The sequence below is a fragment of the Galleria mellonella genome, unplaced genomic scaffold (genome assembly GCF_026898425.1).
Source record: "Galleria mellonella isolate WM207_F2 unplaced genomic scaffold, CSIRO_AGI_GalMel_v1 utg200, whole genome shotgun sequence".
Classification (NCBI taxonomy): Eukaryota; Metazoa; Arthropoda; class Insecta; order Lepidoptera; family Pyralidae; genus Galleria; species Galleria mellonella.
In genome coordinates, this window is record NW_026442034.1 from 390,272 (window position 1) to 417,909 (window position 27,638).

Consider the following 27,638-nt stretch of genomic DNA (forward strand, 5'->3'; position numbering starts at 1 on the left):
GTACGAAAAAATTTAAAATTTTAGTGCGTTTTGACCAGTCTGACACTAATGCTGAGTGATGACGTCATTTAAAATGGCGCGCATGCAGGCTTAAAATAATAATTTCCACTTTGACACTTTCCTTTCCTCCTTCCTTTCACAAAATTATTATGAAACTTAGTTTACATATACCATAGCGTACTTTTTACCTCAATAACACAGACGAAACCATAGGTTAAAGCTAGTAATGATATTCATATTAAATGACTGTTATTTTGTTGCAGTGTCCCCCGCGAGCGCTCAACTCCTCTTCCTCATGGAGCCACCACCGCGGCTTTCCTTCTCCAACAGCTCCGGTGCGAAGGTCTCGTGCGCAGCCCACGGGAGCCCTCTCCCCACCATATCTTGGATGACAGAGGACGGGGTGCCGGTGACTGATATTCCAGGACTTAGGTAGGTCAATATTAAAATACTATTACTGTTGTGTGAAGGTGGCGCTATCTGCTGGCAAGAGCATCTAGGTGATGTACACGAAGGTCTTTGACTTTTTTTTTATTATTGTAAGGGCTTTTACCTTCTTCAGGTATATCAGTCCTATCGTAGTCTGAACTGATTTCGCAAACAAAACTTTATCTACTTTCCCTAAACACGGAAAGAAAAGAATTAATAGGCATCAAAAATTTACAGAGATGTTCAAAAAATTCTGGTTTAAGTGCAGCTAACATACGAGTAGATTGAATTATTGACAATGTTGCTGTAGTTTTCAATAGTATTTGTTTGTTTGATTTTGTTTATATTTGTTTAATTTTGTTTAATTTAGTATTGTCTAATTTTGTATTTCGTATACTTATATTTTATTTTGTGCAAATTCTAGTGGTTACCAAATTACTATTTAAGTATATAATTATGTATTATTTTAGCTGTTTGTTTGCCTTAAATAAATAAATAAAATAAATAAACATTAAATTTATTTAAGTTAAAGTGGCGCATTAATTCTAGCTTCAAATATTGTTATTTTGCTTTTCAAAGTACAATGGAATCTATGATCCTTAGCAGTTCTATTAATATAATAAATGTGAATATTTTTAACAGTGGATGGGTGGTTTTGTTACACAGAACTTTGTTACACTTTCACGCAAAAACTACTGTACGGATTTGCATGAAATTTGGTATAGGAATAGATTATATTGTAACTTAGTATACAGAATACTGTATGTACTGGTACAAGAGGATAGGGCCGCAGCATACAGCTAGTATTATAAATGTGAAAGTGAGTTTGTATATTTGTATTCACTTAGAAGTTTGCTAACGATCAGAAAGATGCCGAATCTCCTGGTTAAAAATTCTAAAACAGTAGTTCGTAATGAGCACAAAATATCTTTTCAGGATACTGTGAATGAGGTAAAGATCGCTATGTTGAACCGTTTTAACCTCCATCCTCCGATAAGAGGTTCATGCAGTTAATTAATCACTATTAAATTTGATATATAGTACATAATGGCACATTATCATGGGCGAAAAGGTACACTCTGTTATGTCCATGGTACTGTTCATGTCTATAGGCGACGGTTACCACTTTCCATCAGGTGGGCCGTCAGCTTGTTTGCCATTCTAAGTTGTATAAAAAAAAATAGGATGGAGCCTTCTTCATTCCACATGAGAGACTTATTATCTCACTCAATGAATATATTCCGATTACGCGGACAAAGTCGCGGCTAAAAGCTAGTTAATATATTTATAAAGACGACTGTATTTACTGATTCATTTTTTTATTAAACAGTAAAGATTGTAACACAGCTGCAATAGCGAGATATAAGAAGATTACGTTTTCCAACGCTTTCTTTTGTATTTCTTACAATTTTTTTTACAACACAGGTGGCAAACTAGCATGCAAGTGACTATGCCCATGATCACCCACAACACCAGCGGTTTTTTTAATGGGTGATGATGGAATAGTATCCCTGTCTGTGCTATCGGTATACGCTGGCGGGGCACCAGTAAGGGATGATAGGTGAGGATAAAAAGGCAGGTCAGTTAGCCCATCGTGTTGAATACACTTGGAATTCAGCACGATGGTTTCCAGGGGGGACTACGTGGAGGTCGACCTGTTTTGGTATATTGCTAGCAATGGGGTCCTTAGTCTCTATTATTAACAATCCCTCCCCCCTTCTTTAAAGGTTTAAAACCATATACAATTATCATCGACATATCAGCCTTTAATTATCCATTGCCGAACAAAAGCCTCCCTCCTGGGGGGTTTTGCCAGTAGTTGTCAAGCTCGGCAGACGGACTGGCAGTCCAAGTCAGGCTTTATAGATGTTTAAAGAGGGACGCTGCTGCCCATCCCTCGCTTTCCCTTAGTCGGTTCTTACGACACCCACGGGAAAGGAAGGGGAGGCCTATTCTATGCCGGGACCAGATCGTCATATTCAATATTAATATTTCAATTAATATTTTCCAATACTCTATTCTTTTGATAATTCTTTATTTAATAACAATTCACACCTAGTTACATATACTAGCCACCGAACTAGGCTGATCCTGTATCTCAGTGGTTAGTTAAAAACTTCCTTTGACTTAACATAAGACGGTACAATCTAAAACATAAATACACTCATTTGCAATGTTCAATTTACTTTTGGTGCAACATTGTTAAATGTGGGTAGCATCATATTATTTAGTTACAATTCCTATAATTCTAATGTTATTTTACATATCAATATTGATATATTTTCTTAATCTTCTTTTTATTTAAGAGTTTCCTCTTGTCGGTGCAACTAATTCATGCATCTTCCTCCAGCCAGCTCTATCCCAGGCCATATCCTTTATCTCCCTGTACGACATGACGCCTAGTGTCTCCTTTATCTGTCCCATGTATTTATTCCTCGGTCTTCCTCTTCCTCTTTTGCCCTCTATCTTTCCTTCTACTATGCTCTTAAAAAAATCGTCATGTCGTATAAGGTGGCCTAGCATTTGGCCACTCTATTCTTTATTATTTCAACCATGAAGTATGAATGAAGAATGAATGAAGTAACATTCTCTTAATATATGACATATATATATATATATATATATATATATATATATATATATATATACACGTATATGATGTAAGATTTTTTTTTCCAATTACAGCTCGTATCCGTGTAAATAAAACATCCAATAACCAACTGTTTGTGTTTTATCAGCTGTGTTGTTTGTATACAAATATTGAGTCGTAATAAAATTTGAATATTGCAATGAAGCCGTGATATTGATATAGTTATTTGCATGTACGCTTTACAGTTAATCAACGATCTGCCGTATTGTAACTATTAATTAATAGGTTTAAATGATACGATTGTCTAATAAATTCAAATAATAATTATATACCGATCGTAAGCTTCAAGAAAAGATCATACTTCTTTTTAGAAGGCCGGCAGCATACTGTGTTATATATATATATATATATATATATATATATATATATATATATATATATATATATATATATATATATATATATATATATATATATATATATATATATATATATATAATAAGTAATAAAGGTAAAAAGGAGTTAACGTCCCCAATTATTAAAATTCGTCCAAATAAGATTAACAAAATATATAAAAAGTCAAACTGACTAATGGAACTGGATTAGTGCACCATCATCATCACCATTTCAGCCATTATCCGTCCACTACTCGAGACATGGCTCCCCCATGGACTGCCATAAAGAATGGTCCTGAGCCACCTGTATCCACTGACTCCCTGCAATGCATATGAGGTCGTCACTCCATCTAGTGGGGGATCATCCTACGTTACGTTTGCCAAGAAATTATCTTCCCCATCGGTTCTTCTATATGTCTTATTATGATATAAAATGCTGTGCCACCTATATATATACAACATGACGATTTTCTAAAGAGTACAGTAGAAGAACAAATAGAGGGCAAAAGAGGACGGGGAAGACCGAAGAATATGTACGTGGGACAGATAAAGGAAACACTGGGTATCATGTCGTATAGGGAGGCCAAAAACATGGCCTGGGATGGAGCTGGCTGGAGCTGGACAAAAGATAATGCTGTTGTTTGCATGGCTGTGTTTCAGTTTGAACGTTGGGATATGGCGTGAATTTACAGGGAACCGAGGAATAACACCTGAGTCCTCAGGAATGGCAACGCATGGGAGGTATCATGGGCGAAACAGTATACTCTGTTATGTCCATGGTACTGCTCATGTCTATAGGCGACGGTTATCACTTTCCATCAGGTGGGCCGTCAGCTTGTTTGCCATTCTAAGTTGTGTAAAAACAAAAGATAACTCTTCATTATAAGAGAGATGTCTTAGTAACACTTACACCTAATATTACATTTTCTTAAACATTTCCCATGTACACCTGAGTTTAGTTACAATTTATATATTTATAATTTTAACATAATAAGATAATGGTATTAATACCTAGAAACCTAGAATACTTTGATTTGGTCATTATTATTAGTCGTATAATGTAGGCGTCTATATGTTGGAGTAATCAAAGATTTTGCTTACCATTCGTAATCCGGTGGCGTGATAGTGACAGTGTTGAACTAAGGGTTATATATATATATATATATATATATATATATATATATATATATATATATATATATATATATATATATATATATATATATACACACTAGCTGACCCTGCAAAACATTGTTTTGCCATATACATTATTTCTAGAAAATAGTTTTTCAAATTCAATCAAAAATAGCTAACACTATAAGTGTGTTAGGATGTAATTATGATTGAAAGAGGAATGAAGCGTTGTAGGTAATTAAAGTAGACTTTATTTAATAAATTATTCAAAATAACAAATACATATTAAATTACAATTATTGATATCTATCTATCTATACATCGATAGTAGTTTTTTTTATGATTCTATATATTATATATATATGATTATATATATATATATATATATATATATATATATATATATATATATATATATAACGCGGGAATATATCCTAATAACGACAGAAATTGTTAAGTAATAATTTATTAATTGGTTTATTATTATTTATGAAGATATCCTATAGCAATCACATTTATGTAGAGCAAAATCGAATTATGAGCCGTCTTTCAGGAAAGAGAAATAGTATTGATACTTGAAAATTATATATATTACCTATATATTTTTTTAATTTAATTCAATTCAATCGTTTGTTACGCACTCATTTCGATAAGGTCTCAAGTACTAATTTTCTATTATTATAAACTAACCAAAGTTGAACAAATGCTTCTATCATACACGTCTAAGTTTTTTATACGAAGCTTAAATATCTTAATTAAAAAATTAAAATTAAAAATTATAATATCCTGTTTATTTATTTTTAATCGCCTTTTCATGATTCTCGCCAGCACAATAAAAACTTCCCTTAATCCGGCCCTGTTATTAAGATTAATGTCCGTCAGGCCAGTTTTGTTTCCATTCGTTCTTTTTTGCCGCTCACTTACTCTTGGACGAGTGAATGAATGATATGCTTTTATCTCTCCAAAGGCCGCCATACAAACCAATTAATTTTTGTCCCGACGTTCTTTCGTGATAAGACGAGATAGAATCTTCTTTTGTTGCCATTTTGGATTCTTTGTTGGATACGGAAATAAATACGAGGGACGATTTTTAGACAGTGTAAAAGATTTTTTTTTCTGTTACAAAATGTTACAATATCGTTTTATTACAAATAATAAACAAATGGTACAAGAAAAATTTTGTACAAAATGAAGTAACTATTTAAAATATTTATGTATGTATGTATATAACCTATTGTATTTTTTTTTATTTTGCTATCTCATAACTCCGTCAGTTGTAAACTTATTTGAAAATTTCCACCATTATGCAAAGAAGGGTTAAACTTTATCGAAATTGGCATTGTCTTGATGTGTGTAACAGCATTGCTATTCATGGTCATCATCACCATCATCATTTCTTATTGTCCACTGCTGATAGATCCCCCCCCCCCCACCAATAGAAGGTCGGGGAGGATTAGCAACTGCAGTTAGGCTTTGATGTTTTAAGAGAGACGCTACTGCCCATTCCTTGACCATTAAATTGCCTTAGTCACTTCTTACGACACCCACGAGCATGAAACAGGCGGCCTATTCTATATCGGGACCACACGGCAATTTGTATTTACAGGGGACGGTTATTACTTTCCAACAGGTAGACCGTGGGGGGAAAGGGATTGTTAGTAATGGAGACTGAGAATCCCATTGCTAGCAACATACCCAACCAGGTCGACCTCCTCGCCGTTCCCCCTGGAAACTATCGTGGTTAATTTCTGATGAATTCATCATGATGGGCTTTTTTTTTTTAGACAAATTAGAATGGCAAAGAAGCCGTCAGCCCACCTGATGGAAAGTGGTAACCGTCGCCCATAGACAAGAGCAGCAACATGGACATAACAGAGTACACTGTCTCGCCCATGACACCCCCCCATGCGTTGTCATTCCTGAGAATTCAGGTATTATTCCTCTGTACCCAGTAAATTCACGCCATATCCCACCCTTCAAACCGAAACACAGCCATGCAAACACAACTGTTTCATGGTTGAAAAACGAATGGGACAGAGGTACCCCAGCAATCAACTTTTGTACAAAGTCTCCCTCTGGGCTAACTGGCCTGTTTTCATTCTCATCTATCACCCTTCACTGGTGCTCCGCCAGCGTATCCCGTTAGCGCAGGCAGGGTTACCATACCATTTTCACTCATCAAAAAAACAGGTAGACCGTTAGTTTGATTACTATTCAAAGTTTCTTCCACTGTTGCATATAAGCCTCCCCATAGACTGTCATATGGAACGCTCCTGAGTCACCTGCATACCCTGACTCCCTGAAATGCACGGCCGCCACTCCATCTAGTGCGGGATTATCCTACACTGAATTTGCCCGTACGGGATCGCCACTCAAGAACCTTTCTACCCCATCAGTTGTCTTCAAGCTATATGACCAGCCCATTGCCACTTCAGCTTGCATATCCTTCAGGCTATGTTACTTTGGATCTTTTGCGGATATCCTTGTTTCGGATTCTATCACGCAAAGAGGCTCTAAGCATAGCTCTGTTCGTAGCCCGCTGAGTAATTTGAAGCTTTTATATACGGGCCATCTTGTAGGACCATGTTTCGGTACCATAAGTCATCACTGGCAACACGCAGTGGTTAAACACCTTCGTCTTCAAACTTTAAGGTGTTTTGGATGAAAAGATGTAACGTAGTTCCGAACGCTGCCTATAGGCGACGGTTACCATTTTCCATCAGATGGGCCGTCAGCTTGTTTGTCATTCTAAGTTGCATAAAAAAAACCTCTCACTCGAAGGTATAGGCATAAACAAAATATTTGATTAATTAACTAATATTATATGTAATCGTATCTCTAATAATTATAATTTTAAATAGACGTTACATAATTCGTATTAAGCGGATAATACGATAAAATACGTAGGATGTAGCCAATTTAGGTCAGAGTGCGGTAGATTTACGCTTGATTCGCGTGATCAACTCTGCCCCCTCCACAAAGGGATGTAAATGCGCCCCTGGAGCACAATACACGTACAAATAGTATGCAAGTTTGTTGAGTTATACTGAACAGTGCTAAATATCATGCGGACGGTTATTGTTGGACAACGTACATTTACATTATGCATGAGAACAATTTAATTGTATGAAAATATTAAATTAAATTGTCTAGTTATGTAACTGCGAAAGAAATAAAATAATAGATGTATGATATATATAAATCAATATATTTATTGGTTTTTAAAGAATTCACCCCTAATAGGTTGAAATAGGGGATGATAGTTTGTACGGAAGTTCAGATTCTACCTGATTTTTTGAGGTATTTTTTTTAAATGCATGATAATGGAACGGTAATCCGGCCTGCGCTAACGGTACACGCTGGCGGGGCACCAGTGAGGAATAATAGGTGAGAATGAAAAGCAGGTCAATTAGCCCATCGTAATGAATTCATTTGGAACTAGGAATGATAGTTTCCAGGGGGAACCGCGAGGAGATCGACCTGACAGGGTGTATTGCTAGCTACTATTAGGCTACTAAATTCCATTACTAATAGTCCCCAAGGATGTTATATCGCTAACCATGGTTAATTAAGTCATCTAAGAATATAAACGTTCAAATATCTCAACAGTTACTCACATTTATAATAATAGTGGATTAGTTAACGTTAGACATGTTCCTTTGCCTCAATATACGAGTACTTATCCCCAATCGATAAACAAACACGAACATTTAAGATATCTCTACCTACCCACTCTTAATTTGGACGCTCTTCACAATATCCTAGTTGCTCAAGGAGCTCCTTGACCGACTTACTCATTCACTGCTCTCTAACACATACGGTAATCTACTAAGAAAACTGAAATCCTATGCTAACAGCTGTAATTGGATTTCGATTAGTAAAGTAAACAATTGAAGATGTACATCGACTTTATCTACATCCATGCCGAGAAATGAAATTACATTAAGGAAAGATCACCTCATTTTACTAGATAAAGACTCTGGACGTAAGTTGTTTGCTTGGATACTTCTATCTGAGTCATGTTTCTGATGTGAAGTAGCTACACTTGTATAGCTGTGTTCCTGTTTGAATGGTGAGATATGACAGTAGAATTACAGTTTGTGAGGATTTATTACTGTTATGCACCTTCATAACTTCTAAACGGATCGTTCAAGAAGCTTCTCCTAGATTCGAATTATTATCAAAGGAAGTGGCCTGAAAGTGAGGAGATACGACAAACGGCGACTTTTTTGCGGTGAACGCGCAGACTTGTGTCTTCTTAAGGTTAAATTGGCTAAGTTGAAACTTGATCGAGTGAAGTTTCGATTTCAGACACAAGTCTGTTCCGGAGCTCATCAGTTTGTGCTCGCGAAATCTTTGCATGACCGGTATATAATGCATCTCCTGTACTGTCGTCTGCATAGCAATGAATATTATTGATCTCTGATATATCATTGATATGCAGAAGGAACAGGGTCGGAGATAGTACACATTCTTGCGGGACACCAGCATTCAAAGGTTTTAAATCAGAACCTGTTTCGTCGACTACGACCTTAATGTTACGATCCTTGAGAAAACTGGCAACTCAAATGCACAATTTTGCAGGCAACCCAAACGAGGATAGTTTCGAAAGCCGTACCTGATCAAAACACAAAATGACATATAATGGCAAACAACCTGACGTATAAACATGAACAGTATTATGGACATAATAGAGTATTTTATGTCTCCCATGGTATCTTTCATGCTTTTGTAGTTGTTTGGAGGAAATAAGTAACAACTAACTTGATTATATTATTGATTTTTATATAATGAGAGAATGACAGCAGAAATGAATGTGAGAAGTAAACGTCGCTGTCATGTCTGTATGTCCAGTGCGAAAGATAGAAAGAGGTGAAATATCTATATACAATTGAATTAACCTACTTGATGGAAAAGAAAGTAATGATGTTGACAAGTGGCTATGAGATGAATATTTACATTATTTATTTACAGACGCCACAACACTCCCCTGCCGAGACCGTTTCACGGGCGATAGTAGTTCGGGAACCGAACTGTTCTGCCGCTGCGTGTGTTTCTTTCAGGTGGCCTCTCTACTAAAGTGTGCGGGAGCAACGGTGATGTGGATGCTTCTGGGCTGGTGTTATTGTTGTCCCATGCCATATACGCCGGTTTCAAGCGATCTATTGTGACGGTAAGCTCTTTTCCTTGAACGTCGATTTTGAATGTTTTTGATTCTCTTTCCAGAACTTTATGTGGCCCCGTGTAGGGTGATTCAAGGGCTTTCTTGAGATGACCTCGGCGCAAGAAAACATATTCTGCATTGGCGAGATCTTTGGGTAAGTAAAATGTCGGCTTACTGTGGCACGATGCAGGTGTTGGTGTCAACTTGGCCATATGTCGACGTAGGCGAGCAACGAAGTCTGTGGGATCATATATGGTGTTAGCAGCTGGAGTGAAGAACTGGCCAGGCAATCGAAGCGTCTCGCCGAAGACAAGCTCTGCTGCTGAGGTCTTCAGGTCTTCCTTCCAGGCACTCCTGATACCCAATAAAACCAGCGGCAATACTTCAGTCCACTGCGGGTTATTGTGGCACATGATAGCTGCTTTGAGTTGCCGGTGCAGTCTCTCCACCATGCCATTGCACTGCGGATGGTAAGCGGTGGTGGGATTGTGTTTGGCACCTATTAGTTGTGAGATACTCTGGAAGAGGCGGGACTAGAACTGTTGACCCCGATCTGTAGTTATGGAGTGAGGACAACCAAAGCGGGCCACCCAGCCAGACATGAAAGCGCTCGCACAGGATTCGGCCGTGATGTCCACCAGTGGGTAAGCTTCAGGCCAACGAGTGAACCTATCGATGGCAGTGAGGCAGTACCTGTAACCAGATGAATGTGGCAGAGGACCAATTATGTCGAGATGGACATGAGAAAAGCGTTCAGATGGAATGGGAAATGTGGTGAAAGGTGACAATGAATGACGGGTGACTTTGTTGCGTTGGCAATCTGTGCATTGTTGAGCCCACGTTCTGCAGTCACGTTGTATACCAGGCCATACATATCTATGAGCAATTAGTTTGGCTGATGCTGCTGCTCCAGGATGACTGAGATTATGCAACTTTTCGAATGCCAGTCGTCGAAATGCTGGTGTCAAATATGGTCGTGGATATTCCGTCGAAATGTCGCAATATATATTTCCGTCAACCTTTTCCAAGACAAGTGCTGAACCTTTTTTGAGGAGATCTTGTAGTTCAGGATCTTGAGCCTGATCACGTAATAAAATTTTGTATTGTCGGCCGTAATGTTTGACAAAATAAATTGACCTTCAATTTGCGCAAACCATACCTCCGGTTCTTCAGGCCAGAATGGTGGAATCTTGACGCCTACTCGGTATGTGTCGGTTCCGCTAGTCTGTTGTTCCATTTTTTATGATCCGTGTTGCGGTCGGTAGGTCACCAATGTAGTTGTTTGGAGGAAATAAGTAACAACTAACTTGATTATATTATTGATTTTTATATAATGAGAGAATGACAGCAGAAATGAATGTGAGAAGTAAACGTCGCTGTCATGTCTGTATGTCCAGTGCGAAAGATAGAAAGAGGTGAAATATCTATATACAATTGAATTAACCTACTTGATGGAAAAGAAAGTAATGATGTTGACAAGTGGCTATGAGATGAATATTTACATTATTTATTTACAGACGCCACACTTTCATGCTATTCCTGAAGACTAAGGTATGCCTTTGTACTCTGTAATAGAGATACCGGGTTTAATTTTTACTAATTCAGGAAACAAACTTTTCTGAATCAACTTGGGTCTGAGTATTCTGGACGGTGCCAGCAGATGTTCGTTGCTTATATAACTCAAGATATTCTGGAAATAAAATACGCTAAAAATGACAACCCGATAAATATAGCGTTACTCTTTATAGAATAGCCAAGTGTACCGTTAAAACTTCATCCATCAAGCAATTTTCACAATTCAATGCTTCCATATGAGTGTAACATAGTTGAACGGCCGCGAGCGACGGCGAACATTACCGTCCAATGACGCGGAAGGGTCAGTCAAGATTAACGAGCTATACATTCCAGGGTTAAACTTAAAGCGTGTGCTGATGGTCGTTACTCCTCAACTATACTCATTTGGGAGCAATACTTAAGTTCAGATGCTGTCAAAGTTAGCCAGAATTAATGGAGTTAGGTGTTTGTTTAACTGTTGTGCTAATAGATGCTCTTAATGATTTAATCGGTTAAAAGGCGGATCAAAAATTAGAGAGTGACAGCTGTTTAGGAATTGGTCAAAGAGAAAGTTTATGTACTTACGTATGGACGATAAGTGAGGGTGAAATCAAATCATGATGGGCACATCATGATAAAATTACACTAATATAATTATATCAGCGTTTAACGGTCCACTATTGAACATAAGCCTTCCCCTTGGGGGTCTTGCCAGTAGTTGCCATGCTTGGCAAGCGGTTTGGCAACTGCAGTTAGGCGTTGGAGATGTTTTAAGAGAGACGCTGCCGTTCATCCTTCGTCCTATCTTAATCGCCTCTTACGGCACCCTCGGGAAAGGAAGGGGTAGTGGTCCATTCTATGCCGGGACCACATGGCCATACACTAATACATTAGATAATATTCAGACTTGTTAATATTCCACTGGTTGACACCCAGTATAGAAGAAACTGTTTCTACTGTCTTTAATAGTAACACCAGTTATTTAAGAAAAATCGTCACAAATTATTCACTCAATGTTTTGAATTTTTTTTTATACAACTTAGAATGGCAAACAAGCTGACGGCCCACCTGATGGAAAGTGGTAACCATCGCCTATAGACATGAGCAGTATCATGGACATAACAGAGTATACTGTTTCGCCCATGATACCCCCCATGCGTTGCCATTCCTGAGGACTCAGGTGTTATTCCCCTGTACCCAGTAAATTCACGCCATATCCCATCCTTCAAACCGAAACACAGCCATGCAAACACAACGCTTCATGGTAGAAACACGAATGGGACAGAGGTACCCAAGCAATCGACTTTTGTGCGAAGTCTCCCTCTGGCAAATATGGTGAATAATGTATTTGCCTATTCATTGTTTAGACTATACCTAATATCAATTTTCGTTAATAATATGTGGTAGCTTTTAATTGGCTTACTATTGTTATATATATTTAATTATTAAGTTATTGTAACTATAAGCTTCTCTCGATACAAACAAATAATAAACACATATGAGTAATAATATAAGTATTATGTATAAAAAGAAATATATTCAGAGTAGCTAAGAATCATTTCGGCTAGGCTTTGTCCATTGTAGTCCATTGCAAGGTAGGCAGAATCCAGTGCAAGCCAAATCCCAATTGAAGGAGCATTTTAATAATGCAAACGATAAAAAATAAAAAATACTTTTATTGAAGTAAACTTTTAAGCATTTTTGAATAGTCATTCTTTTCATTACCGCCCATTCGGAACGCAATTTCAGCCAAAAACGGGCGAGAAACTCAGCTGTTGCTGTTTTTAAAAAAATCAACTATGTAAACTAAAAAACTAAATTAAGAAAATATGTGTGAATACATAAGAGAGCTTCAAATATTACTATAATAATGGAATTTTTGAGTTAGGATTAATAACATTAAAAAATTATAAACTTTCAATAAAAGTGATTAACATACCAATGCACGATTAAAACTGCATGGTTCAGAAACGTGAAACTGTAATATGGGTTTCCTTTTAAGCACGAACTAAGAAGGGATTTTCCGAAAATCCCTTAGAAATGGGAGATAACAGACTTGATCATTAATAATGAACACAAAGGTATACTTCAATGATTCATAAACACCTTCACCATACATCACAATGCGTTGCTGAACGCAATCAAATCGTGTAAAATTTACTGAGCGCAATTTTCATTATCCATGAAACAATTTGACGGTGTGAAATCCTAAATCGGTGTATAACGATGTAGGATTTCACAAAGGAACCTTTTGGTAAATGATTGATAAATTATGTATGTGAAAGTAAAACGGAATCGCGTATGACGGGAAGGGCAAGCGAATAGCGTGATACTGTCGATGCTCGATAGCCGTGTATTTATTCTAAGAGTTTTTAAAAAGGCACTAAGCGAGTTATTTTTTAATATTTGTTATATTGGAAGATACTTCAATTGTAATTTTATTAGTGATAAATACGATGTTAGGCCTAGAATCAAATAGTTTTAATTCATTATGAAAGTTTCATTGTAATTTGTTATTCCAGATCAAACTTTACTTCTTCTCTTCCTTTTCTCATATCTATTTGAGATCGGCGTTATATGTCTGTCTTACCACATTCCTTTAAATCATGTTGGAAATAGTTTAATTTGGAAAAAAATTATTTTACTTAAATAAATTACTACTTACAACGATATAAAGTTAAATAATGTTGTTATTTGTTTATTTTTTATTAATAATTAAATAAAAAAAAAAACCAATGTTTTGAATTAATATGAAATCTTATTTAGGTAATAAAAAACTAATATTCTATTCCAACTATCTAGGTGAGTGGCAATCTTCCATCGTACATTTTTCAAATTTCCACGCACAACCACGTTTTGGAATCAACTATCAGTAACAGTATTTCCAAACTAATACGACATTGTAACCTTCAAGAAAAGAGCATATTCTTTTTTAAAAGGCCGGCAGCACACATACAATTCTTCTGGTACTGCGGATACTCTAGTTCCTTACCATCAGGTGAGCTGCATGCTCGTTTGTCTCTGTATTATAAAAAAATCTACAATTAAAAACAAAAAATACAGCGTTGGTACATTGCATTTTTACTCCGGTTTAAATGTTCATCATTAGGCAGGTCGTATGCTTGTCTGACGGCTTCCTTGTATAAAAATCTTTCTACATCGCTCGTATCTTGGGTCGTGAGCACCGCGCAGTTCATATTCGCGTCAAGCCGACCGCAGTTTGTCTTCGTTAACGTAATAAGCTCCTGACGCCGCTTTTCTGCCGTACTGTATCCACATTCCATTCAACGTATTCATACATTTTTGTATAGAAAGCATATTATAGTCTCCATTTTATAATTGTATATTCAATTAATACAATATGAACATTATTAGAACTATTTTTTTAATTAAAAATCGAATCAAACTATTTATATAAAGTCATTTATATGGATATTTCTGTTTTCATTAAGTAGCAAGTTTGTATGTATTTGAGTGATGAGATATAGCAATGAAATGTCAGTTTTTTTTTTATAGATAATAATTGAATGGTCACCTTGCCTACGTTAGATAGATAGATAGATACTCTTTATTGTTTCCTTCATAAGATTGCAATAGTAAACTTGTTATAAATACTAACAGTTACAAGAAAATATTACACTAAGGAAACAATGGGCGGCGATCTCTTGCAGGCAACCTTTGGATTAAGAAGAGTATTATATATATATATATATATATATATATATATATATATATATATATATATATATATATATATATACATTAGAAAATACTATTGAGTTTAGAAGAGATATATGTTTAAATCCAAAATCGAATAGTTTTCAACGATATTATTCATTTTCAAATCCGATCCAATAATTGTAAACCAATGATGCAATTGTATAATTATTTTATTAATCCGAAGCCTTTTGTGGAGATAATACTAATTAATATTCATGTCGATAAAAGTGGATTACTATGACGAATTATTGGAATACTTTTTAGAGGGAGATTTTGTACAAAAGTCGATTGCTTGGGTACCTCTGTCTCATTCGTGTTTCAACCGTGAAGCAGTTGTGTTTGCATGGCTGTGTTTCGGTTTGAAGGGTGGGATATGGTGTGAATTTACAGGGTACAGAGGAATAACACCTGAGTCCTCAGGCATGGCAACGCATTATATGCATGATACTGCTCTTGTCTATAGGTGACGGTTACCACTTTCCATCAGGTAGGCCGTGAGCTTGTTTGCCATTCTAAGTTGCATAAAAAAAATAGTCTTCAGCAGTTAACATTGCGTACCCACAGTGAAATTACTGTTTAACATAGCGTCATAAATTTACAACATTCACAATTTACTCCCCGAGTTCAATTAGCACGATTGCCCGTTAATTCTAAGCTAAATTGTTTTAGTACACGAGTCAACACAAGATTAGGTTAAACTACTTTTACACTCAAGTAAACTTGGAAAATCCAATTTCCAATTGAATGCAGCTGGCTCTTTCAGCAATGCACCTCGACTTTTGTATACCAACAACTTTGGGAGATAAAAAAATATTATGAAACAGTTCTAAAGTCCTTACTATGCTTATTTATTTATATATTAATAAGTAAAGCAAAAATTTTGTTCCCCTTTTTACAAAACTTGCGCGAACGGAGGAGTATGAAATTTCTTACTCTTTTAGTTTGTATAGAGAAGGAGTGCAGAATGCTAATTTTTTTAATTATGCGTTACAATGATGCAATATATTAAATCAGTAAAAAAACATTGCACACATTATCATTTATTAAGCACACACATGCATACGTACTCTTTTGTTTTTTTTTGTGTTAAAATCAGTGGTCAAGTTAAAGATAGATTAATATTGTTTGTCTTTAATATTATTTGTCCATAGTCTTACCGATTGTCGAACATAACCATAATAAATTAATTTATTACAATACATGTTATTGTCGAATTTCGACCACTGGCGATCACTGTGTAGTTATTATTATAAACGTGAAAGCGATATTGTTTTGCTACCTCTTGACGCCTTTAAGACCCAACCAATAGTGATGAAAGAAAGGAATTATTAGTAATAAAGATCGTAGTTGTAACTACAAGTTATATAGTATATAGTTAACTATGGAAACTTACATAGTTAACTATTACCTACCCTTAAGTTTGAACCTTCACACAATCCATAATGGTAATCACAGTTCCTAGTACATTTACTGCCATTGACGGTGCACCATTCCACCTTTATACATATAATATAAAATGCGTATGCATGTGTTGTCGACACTAGGATTTTAACCTCAATTAATTATTAATTGTCTCTTTTAGAGATGAAACTTGTGACGAAATTTGAGTGTATATTTATAAGAATAATGACAGAGAAAATTATGGAACTTCAAGTAAAGATGACCAGTTTTTTAAATCAAATGTTATTACTATGTAATAATGGTAACAGTAATCCATAACCGTACATGTGGAAAATGTTATTAAAAGAAAGAAAGAAAGAAATATTTTTATACAAATAAACTTATATTTAAGCATTTTTGAATAGTCATTTTTTCATTACCGCCCATTCGGAATGCAATTTCCGCCAAGAAAAACGGACAAGAAACTCAGCAGTTGCTTTTTTTCAAAAAGTTTAACTATACAATCCAAACTATATATTCTCCTTTATTTGGCATTAGAGTACAAGCTAAAAATAACAGAGATGCCTACAATATTTCGATGTCAGTGCTGTCGTAACAAAATTGCTAGAAGTTATCTCAAGTGATGCCGTAATATTATGAGCTCACAATTTTCGCTCGTACTTTATTTCGAGGCGCTCGTCCGTTCTCGTTAGCATTACCAACGGAGAGAGCGGAACCTTACAAACTTTTGTTATAGTAAGGTCAAGTTCGCAGTTCGCAGCTCGTTGAGTTCATATTGCGTGGCGTGGAAAAATTAGGTGATGATAATACAAAAAAAAAGTAAAAATGTTACAGTATTACACCAATCACCTGGTCTCCAAGTTACGATACTCTGTGTTATGTGAAATCAGGCAAATAACATCTGAATGCACACTCTTGAACACTTCCCCCTCCCTCATCCGGGAAGGGATTGTTAGCAATGAAGATTAACGGCCCTATAGCTAGTAATACACCCAACTATGTTGATCTTCAACAGGCCCCCCTGGAAACCATCACACTGGATTCCAAGTGTGTTCATCACGATGGGTTAACTGCTCTGCTTTCATCCTCACCTAATATCTCTTACGCCTCGCCAGCGTATACCGTTAGCGCGGACATGGTTAGCATTCCCTTGTTGTCCATTATAAAGAAAAATCCCTGAACATCCGTTGGTGTTGTGGGTGATCATGGGCAGCGGTAGTCACTTACCATCAGGTGAGCCGCATGCTAGTTTGCCCCCTGTGTTGTAAAAAAAATCCAGACCTGAGTCAATTCAAAAAATTTCGCTTCTTAAATTGTCTAATTTGAGCCTTATTTATGTAAAACAACCCATGTAACATTGCATCACGGATATCTTTAAATATTAAAAGGGAAATTGGTAATGACATTTTAGATTGACATTACATAATATTACATTCTGACTTGAGCAACCGTTCATTAATAAAAGTATATTTTGAACAGTCAATTTATAAGAAATATTTTTTATGCAATATATATTTTTTTTACACTACGAAGGTACTCGTTGCAAACAAGTATACAATCTGTGTGATGGTAAACGGTCACTGTCAACATAAAATAGCTAAATTGACAGCTCATTTGAGGAATAGTGGTAACCATCGTCTATAGGGGGGAAAGGGATTGTTAACAATGAAGTTTGACAGCCCCATTGCTACCAATATGCCCTATTAGGTCGACCTCACGTAGTTCCCCTTGGAAACTATCGTGAACAATTCTTGTTAAATTCATTACCATGGGCTAACTGACCTGCTTCATCCTCATCTTTCATCATTCACTGGTGCTCCGCCAGTGTATACCGATAGCGCGGGTGGGGTTACCATTCCATTATCACCCATTAAAAAAAATCTTCTATAGATATTTATGAGCGATATCATGGACTTCACAGAATATACTGTAACCATTTATTGGATTCCCGTATGGTCCCGGCATAGAATAGGCTACCCCTTCCTTTCCCATTGGGGTCCCACGAAGCGACTAAGGGATGGCAAGGGATAGGCAGCAGCGTCCCTCCTTAAACATCTCCAAAGCCTAACTGCGGTTTTTTTTTTGTGAAAATAAAATGGCGTTATCGGTATACACTGGCGGGGCACCAGTGATAAATGATAGGTGAGAATGAAAGCAGGTCAGTTAGCCCATCGTGACGAATGCACAAGAATTAACTACGATGGTTTCCAGGGTGAACCGCGTGGAGATCGACCTGATATGGTATATTGCTAACAATGGGGCTGTTAGACCCTATTGCTAGCAATTTCTTCCCCCTACCTAACTGCGGTTGCCAATCCGCCTGTCAAGCGTGGCATCTACTAGCAAAACCCCCCAAAGGGGAGGCTTATGTTCAGCAGTGAATAGTTAAAAGCTGAAATGATGATGATTTATTAGATTGCTTAAAACTAATAATAACTAGTAATTTCCTTCTTTTTTATACATCTTAAAATGGCAAACAAGCTGACGCCCCACCTGATGGAAAGTGGTAACCGTCGCCTATAGACATGAGCAGTACCATGGACATAACAGAGTATATATTCGCCCATGATACCCCCATGCGTTGCCATTCCTGAGGACCCAGGTGTTATTCCTCTGTACCCAGTAAATTCACGCCATATCCCACCCTTCAAACCGAAACACAGCCATGCAAACACAACTGCTTCACGGTTGAAACACAAATGTGACAGAGGTACCCAAGCAATCGACTTTTGTACAAAGTCTCCCTTCCTTAAATGTAGTAACCATCATCTGTAGACATGAAAGATTTAGAGTATGTAACGACTATACTGAAAGCAATATGAATATGAAGTAGGGACACCTTTGTAGGTTCGAAGCTCGGCTTGGGCTTTTCTATGTAATGCAATATAGCACCCTTTTAGGGCGGGTCGGCCGGGTCGAAGAAACTGGCCATATAGACACATAGATAAGAATATCATTAACACCATAAATGCATAGTAATGATTGTGATATATTGTTAGTTTGCTGAACTAAGACGTTATCTATACATGTAATAAAAATGTAGAGGTCGAATGTCTGTACGTAGTAAAAAAAACGCTAAAAACCGAGTCAGGGGGATGTTAGAAGTGAAAAAGAACACATCCAGATTTTTTTTTATCTGTCTGATTGTACGGGTTTAAACTCCGAAACTGTTGGATTGATTTAAATGAAATTTTGCATGGAGGTACCTTACATCCTCGGTCAACATTTCAGATACTTTTAATCACGGAATATTAAAGAGTTCTTGTGGTATAGTTAAAAAACTATAGTAACTTATGCAGCTTAGTACACAACTAAATAAATTCTTTAATAAAGGTAACTAGGACCCCATAAAATTTTTGCACAATATTAATTTGTATTAAATTTTAACTAGATCGTTTTAACCTAAGGCTAATAGTAAGAACTACACGTCATTTGTTAATTTTGGTCCAGTATTCCCAGACATAATAAATAAGTAGGTACATACATCGATACATACTAAACAGGAATACCAAATATCACGCAGACAAAATCGCAGGTATCATCTAGTGTTATAATAATTATTTATTGCAGAAGCTTTCCTATGCTTTCTAAATATATACTCAGTGTTCGCTTCAAAATGTTACTCAGCCAACAGTTGCTTCGTATTAAAATATATTTGTTCTTTTTTTTATACAACTTAGAATGGCAAACAAGCTGACGGCCCACCTGATGGAAAGTGGTAACCGTCGCCTATAGACATGAGCAGTACCATGGACATAACAGAGTATACAGTTTCGCCCATGATACCCCCTATGCGTTGCCATTCCTGAGGACTCGGGTGTTATTCCTTTGTACCCAGTAAATTCACGCCATATCCCACCCTTCAAACCGAAACACAGCCATGCAAACACAACTGCTTCACAGTTGAAACACGAATGGGACAGAGGTACCTAAGCAATCGACTTTTGTACAGTCTCCCTCCCTCATTAACAAACGAGTCCAATATCATTATTAATATTGTGCATAATGCAAAATATACAATAGAATAAATATAATGCTTTATAAGAATAGAAAATACAAATAATCTTTATTCAAGTAGGCTTCTTTTCGAGCTCTTTTAAATTGACATTTTTTATGATTCTATTACTTGAGTCGGGACGTTGTCTTCTACTGAGAAGAATTCGCTAGAAATTCAATAGTTACTCTATAGAAACCTAGTAACATTATCTGTATTTATTATTTACTTAAATGTCTTTGTTTTTTCTTTTCATTTAATTGTTTCCTTTTATTAATGCAAATAATTCATGCATTTACTTCCAGCCAGCTCTATTCTAAGTTATATTTTTGACCTCCCTATATAACATGACACCTAGTGTTTCTTTTATCTGTCCCATGTATTTACTCCTTGGTTTTCCTCTTCCCCTTTTGCCCTCAATTTTTTCCTCTTCTATGCTCTTTAAAAAATCGTTGTCATATAAGATGGTTACTTGTACTATGTCTAAAATAACACGGTCCTTGTGCATTTAGAAGCCCGTGTATGATTGACTAACATAAATGCACCGCCTACATATTTCTCGCTTTGCCCAATCGTTGACTGGTAGAAAACATCGTCCGGTGTTTATTCCGCCAAATGTACATAGAATTTTACTGTGCATTAAATTTTAAATAAATAAATAAAATAAAAATAAAGTACTTTTTTCCGTGGGTATTATGATAGGCGACTAAAAGAACTAAGTGGTTGAAGGATAGATTACAGAGCCTCTCTTAAAACATCACCAAATTCTAACTGCGGTCGCCAAGCGTTGTCGGTCGCCAAGCGTTGTTCGCTTGTAAAGCATGGCAACTTGGTAACCCCCCCCCCCCCCTATTGGGAAGCCTATATGTGTTATAAACAACTACATACACAAATAATAAACAAACTTCATGTTAATCGCATTATTACATTGCAGGGAGATATCAAAATAATTGGGAGTGTTTCACGTATAAAACTAAACTTTTTTTTTCGAAAAAATTTGAGTTAAAACCAAAAAAAATTTAGAATTTTCCGTACGAAATACGGCGCGTTCAGCTGTCAAGCTTGTACGTTAACTTGACGGCCGGACGAGCTCTATTGGTATGGTAGGCATAAATATTTTGTAATTGTTCTTTGTGAAAAACTAGCTACCCGTCCCGGCTTCGCACGTATACACTCACTAATGAGACCAAATCTTCCTGTTTTTTTTTTTTTTTTTTTTAATGTAAACCTTATCCTGACAATAATAAAATAATTACCCAAATAGACGCAGCAATTCGATAATTGAATTTTATTTAATTTTCAACCAATTTAAAAAAAGAAGGTTCTCATTTCGATTGTATTCTTTTATGTTTGTTGCCTCAGAACTCCATCAGTTGTAAACAGATTAATTGATTGAGAAATTGATCCCATAGTTATTTTATCAAAACCATTTTCACTGATACTTACTACTTTTAAAGGATGCTATTTAAAATCCACCATAATATGCGTAAAATTTAAACACATATAAGTTTAAATAAAGGCGGCTTTATTACCTTATAATGTTATTGGCAACCCGTTCTAGCTTCGCACGGAGATAAGTTAGTATTTTAAAACTTTACTTGGACTAATAAAAGATTATGATAAAATTAAACGAACGGCTGTTGGCTTACACCGTGGTATTTTTCTTAATTTTCTAGTTCTATTAAAAACATAATTAAAATTGCTTCTAAATTCCCAACACATAACATACTCACATACAAAAAAATAATATAACGAAATCATATATAAAATATAGTCATATTAAAAAGCTATTTTTATAAATCTGTTGAAAAAGGTAGCCAATATAGTTCGGCAACATAATTCTTTCACCACCTGCTATAAACTCAGTGATAGCTAAGCCACGTACGAGGCTCGTTTCTCTTCGTTACTGCATAATAGCGTACACCCGCCAATAATTGCGGATGATGTATACCGGTCTTACATCATCGTAACAAGCTACGCTGCTATTATCAATCTTAATGCTTTATTATAGAGTTTGTTTTACTAAAGCCCTCTTGAGTGATGGAGTAGATTGCATACAATAATTGGAGATGATGCATTTGTGTTGTATATTATCAAGTATTAATGTATATAAATAGCTCAATTTACGTTGATGATAAAGAAAAGACGTATTAAGAGTATGTATTATATTTTTAGGAAAGTCAATGGATGCTGGAAGCTCAGGGCAGTTTTTTATGGCAGTCCATAGGGAAGGCCTATGTCCAGCAGTGGACAGATAACGACTGATATGATGATTGTATTTTTAAAAGATTTGCAAAATTAAACCGGATTTTTTTATGCAACTTAGAATTGCAATCAAGCTGACAGTCCACTTAATGGAAAGTGGTAACCGTCGCCTATAGACATGATCAGTACCATAGATAGGGAGAGAGAGATTGAAACTTTGTTATAAAATTCTGCTTTCATAGCTATATTTCGGTTTAAAGTGTGAGATTTGTTTTTTATACAACTTAGAATGGCAAACAAACTGACGGTCCACCTGATGGAAAGTGGTAACCGTCGCCTATAGACATGAGCAGTGCCATGGACAGAACAGAGTATACTGTTTCGCCCATGATACCTCCCATGCGTTGCCATTCCTGAGGACTCAGGTGTTATTCCTCTGTACCCAGTAAATTCACGCCATATCCTACCCTTCAAACCGAAACACAGCCATGCAAACGCAGCTGCTTCACGGTTGAAACACGAATAGGACAGAGGTACCTAAGCAATCGACTTTTGTACAAAGTCTAAGTTGAAGCCCTTGGGCCCACGAATAGTCTTTTCACAATTGACTTAAATTGGTGCAAATTATACTACTACTATATTTAAATAAAATGTTTATATCAAGTTTGTATGTAGTGATACAATTATAAGACGTTATTTTTTTGTTTATATTCGTGTACCTTGAATTATTTGCTCCCAGTTTCACCAATACACATGTCATAAGCACAACATACTTTACGATGTGTACTCATATTTTGGTAGGCAGAGGAGGGGGGGAGGGGTGTAATATTGTGAGAAGCATCATATTTTTCGTTCGCGATGTTCACTCTACCGTGACAAGCGATAACACCATGTGACGTGCTGCGGAATCGCTAAAGAACTCTGTGGCAAATCAATACGGAGTGTTTTGGTGCGTTATTACTTTCGAATCATGAGACAGCCCTTTGAGAAAGCTCCTCGTTCCAGTTATCACCTACCTCTCTTGGTATGACTGTATAAAAAATACATCTTAATCTTCTTGTTTGGGCAAAATTACTTTTATTTCAAAAAATTGGGGAAGATGATAATATTTCAAATATTTTTTTTATACCATTGAGGTGGCAAACAAGCATACGGTCCATCTTATGGTAAGCGGTTATATGTCGACACTTTGGCTTTAACAGTTATATGGTAGTTCAATAAAAGGTCGCCCACGGCAATGCCAGTACAGTCGTCGTATTATCATAACGTAAGATATGCAAATAATATTTGTGTTTCATGTCAGGAGAAAAGAAAATCTTGGCGACATTGTTTACTTGATTTCCGTCACTGACACGTTACGTTCTTTTATGAACTTAGAATGACAAAGAAACTGACGGCCCACCTGATGGAAAGCGGTAACCGTCGGCTATAGACATAAAATGAGTATACTGTTTCGCCCATGATACCCCCCAAGCGTTGCCATTCCTGTGGACTAAAGTGTTATTCTTCTGTACCCTGTAAACTCACTGCCATATCCCACCCTTCAAACCGAAACACAGCCATGTAAATACAACTGCTTCATAGTAGAAACACAAATAGGACAGAGGTTCTTAAGCAAACGACTTTTGTACACAGTTTTCTTCTGGTGACGTTTATGTTAACTCAGCATGTAACACATGATGCATAAGGTAAAATTTTTAGGACACCACTATGTATAAATGTCCTATTGATAAAGTATAAAAATTAAGATCAATTTATATTATAATAATAAATTTAATAAAACTACCTAGATTTTCCACAAGTACTTTGAAATTATTACTTAAGTACAATTAGTCTCAGATCTCGCCGCTAAATTCAAATATAAGACTGTTTAATGAATAAAAATTGTGCTCCAAAAAAACCGACTTCAATTGTGACAAAACCAGTTATTTCTATTTAAAAATTAAACTACGGCACCGATTCTGATAAAATTTTGGATAAACCAATATGTAAGTATATCTATTCAATTAAAAAATGAATTTGCCAAATCAATTTAAAACTGACGGAGTTATGACGTAAAGAACATAAAAAAATACAACCGAACTGATAATTTACTTTTTTGTTTATTTATTTTAAAGGTATACATAACTGGTTACAATCAATAATATTAGAAATGTTTATAGAAAAACAATAGTATGAACTAGATTGAGAGGGGGGAAAAGGATTGTTAGTAATGGAGACTGAGAATCCCATTGCTAGCAGTATACCCAACCAGGTCGACCTCCTCGCGGTTCCCCCTGGAAACTATCATGGTTAATTCCTGATGAATTCATCATGATGGGCTAACTGGCCTGTTTTCATTCTCATCTATCACCCTTCACTGGTGCTCCGCCAGCGTACCCCGTTAGCGCAGGCGGGGTTACCATACCATTTTCATCCATCAAAAAAAAACTAGATTGAGACCCAAAAGTTAGTTGAGAAGCTAATACATATATAATACAATGCTCACAAGTTGCCTGCTCTTAGTCTTAATTTAGGATTTGAATTTGAAAATTAGTAATGATGATATCTTGTGAGGTAATAATCTATCAAGATCAACTATAGAATAGGACATAGGACGATGCTCCCACTGTCACTGGATGCAAGTAGCTCAGGACCGTTCCATATGGCAGTCTAAGGGGAAGACCTATGTCCAGCAGTGGACTGATGATGGCTGAAAAGATGACGATAATAAACTATACAATAAATAGATACCATTACCAGAGGGAGACTTTGTACAAAAGTCGATTGCTTGGGTACCTCTGTCCCATTCGTGTTTCAACCGTGAAGCAGTTGTGTTTGCATAACTGTGTTTCGGTTTGAAGGATGGGATATGGCGTGAATTTACTGGGTACAGAGGAATAACACCTGAGTCCTCAGGAATGGCAACGCATGGGGGGTATCATGGGCGAAACAGTATACTCTATTATGTCCATGGTACTGCTCATGTCTATAGGCGACGGTTACTACTTTCCATCAGGTGGGCCGTCAGCTTGTTTGCCATTCTAAGTAGTATAAAAAAAAAAAAAAAAAAAAAAAAAAAAAAAAAAAAAAAAAAGATAAAACGTTTTTTTTAGTAAAAGTAAAAAAAAATATATGTAAGTGAAGTCGTGAGTTCAACTAATAAGTAAAATACTTATTGGATTCTAAATATATAGATGTAATTCTAAGTAACGCGCGATTAGGCTTCAATAGGCAACGAACTGATGAAAGATAGGAGAAGTAGAAGTACTCTCAACAGCTTTAACGATATCGTTGAATGGCCATCTAAAAGCGAACTTGGAGGGCATCTAGCAAATTTATAGATACTGTCGCGGATGGGGCGGATAATTTTACTGTAGAATTTATTTATTTGTTCCTTAAGTACGAGATATGGTAAGAAGGCGAAGTAATGCTGAAAGCATTATTTCCCAGTCAAATTTAGGGAACAGTTAACAGTTAATTAAGCTTTTGTTTATTTTACTTTTCAAAACAGATTTCCTTTTTGTTCTGTCAATTCATATTTGTTAATTATATCAGCCGTTAACTGTTCCCTGCTGAACATAAGCCTTCCCCTGAAGGGGAGTTTTGCCAGTAGTTGTCACGCTTGACAGGCAAGTTGGCATCTGCAATTAGGCTTTTAGCGATGTTTTAAGAGGGACACTGCTGCCCATCGCTCCATTAGTAACCTCTTACGACACCCACGGGATAGGAAGGGATGGCCTATTCCATGCCGGGGCCTACACAGCGAATATTTGTTAATAATGAATACTAATTTACATGATTAGTAAATTACATGTACTGAAAAAAAGACCACGTATGTTTCTTTGCCAAACAAGCATACGGCCCTCCTGACGGTAAGTGGTTACCATAGCCCATGAACGCCTCTAATACCAGGTACGTTACGCGCGCATTGCCGACCCTGAAGAAACCTTTCTACCCCTTTTTTGTAGAACTCCTAGCTATTGTCTCTTGGAAAAAACCTCGATAAGCAGCTTATTTATGCTAGCATCCAGGCTCTAAGGTATGTGGGTGAACTCTCTGTCGTTGGCGAGCTGTACGATGATAGAAAGTGGCCGTGGGCATTACATTGAACAATTTCTCTGAGCACAGTCCATTGTACAAGCGTTAGAACACGCAGAGTGAGGCAAAATCTCTCCTAAGACTCAAAGGTTCGCTACCGCTTGTAAGCCTGGGCTCTTATAGCTAGTGATTGCACTGAGTCGTAAAGTTCTAAGACAATTCTACGCGATGGAGCAACTAAGCTGACTTCATCCTCATTCATTCATCTTGGTATGGATGGATCATGGATCAATGCTTCTGTCATTGTCCAATCAGCATATACTGGTGGCATAGACAAGGTTACCATTGCATTTTCATTTTAGAAGTAAAAATCTCGCCGTTTCTTATTATATGTATGTGTGTTTATCATTAAAGTATCTTGTCTATGAATTAAAATGTATATGAAATTGTTGTAAGATTCCATAAAGCACCTGTCTATTCAATTTAAATCCTCCACTCTACATGCAAATTATTTCACCAAGCCTGCTATAACTGTATTAGTTTGAATTAGTCACTAAACTAATTTATGTAAATAGACAAACATGTTGTAATTTGTACATACATGCAATATACATAGGTACATAACTTGCTTTAATTACGTTTATCATGGCGGCAAACTTGATTTGGACGCCGTAATCAGGTGTCTGGTTTAATTAATATTGACAATTCATCTGGTTTATATAGTAGGGGGAGGGGGGGAGCTAAGTATTGTAACAATAATAATTTATTTGTTCAAAAACACGGTATATGCGGATGCTAGGAATAATTTGTTATGTGCGTGCGTGTTTTGTCGAAACAATGGCATGAAAAATGTAGGTACAATAATGTCAGTAAACAATTGACAACAGAGGAATAACACCTGAGTCCTCAGGAATGGCATTGCATGCGGGGTATCATGGGCGAAACAGTATACTCTGTTATGTCCATGGTACTGCTCATGTCTATAGGCGACGGTTGCCACTTTCCATCAGGTGGGCCGTCAGCTTGTTTGCC

At 36.4% G+C, this 27,638-nt stretch overlaps 1 protein-coding gene across 1 annotated transcript in view; it reads left to right on the forward strand.

Moving 5' to 3' along the window:
- The window catches only part of LOC113519148 (cell adhesion molecule Dscam2-like), a 271,730-nt gene that overhangs the window by 125,965 nt on the left and 118,127 nt on the right, over positions 1 to 27,638 (forward strand). Inside the window, exon 3 of the mRNA XM_052894222.1 lies at positions 264 to 432. Coding sequence (XP_052750182.1) covers positions 264 to 432 — 169 coding nt within the window. The remainder of the gene's footprint in view (positions 1 to 263; positions 433 to 27,638) is intronic.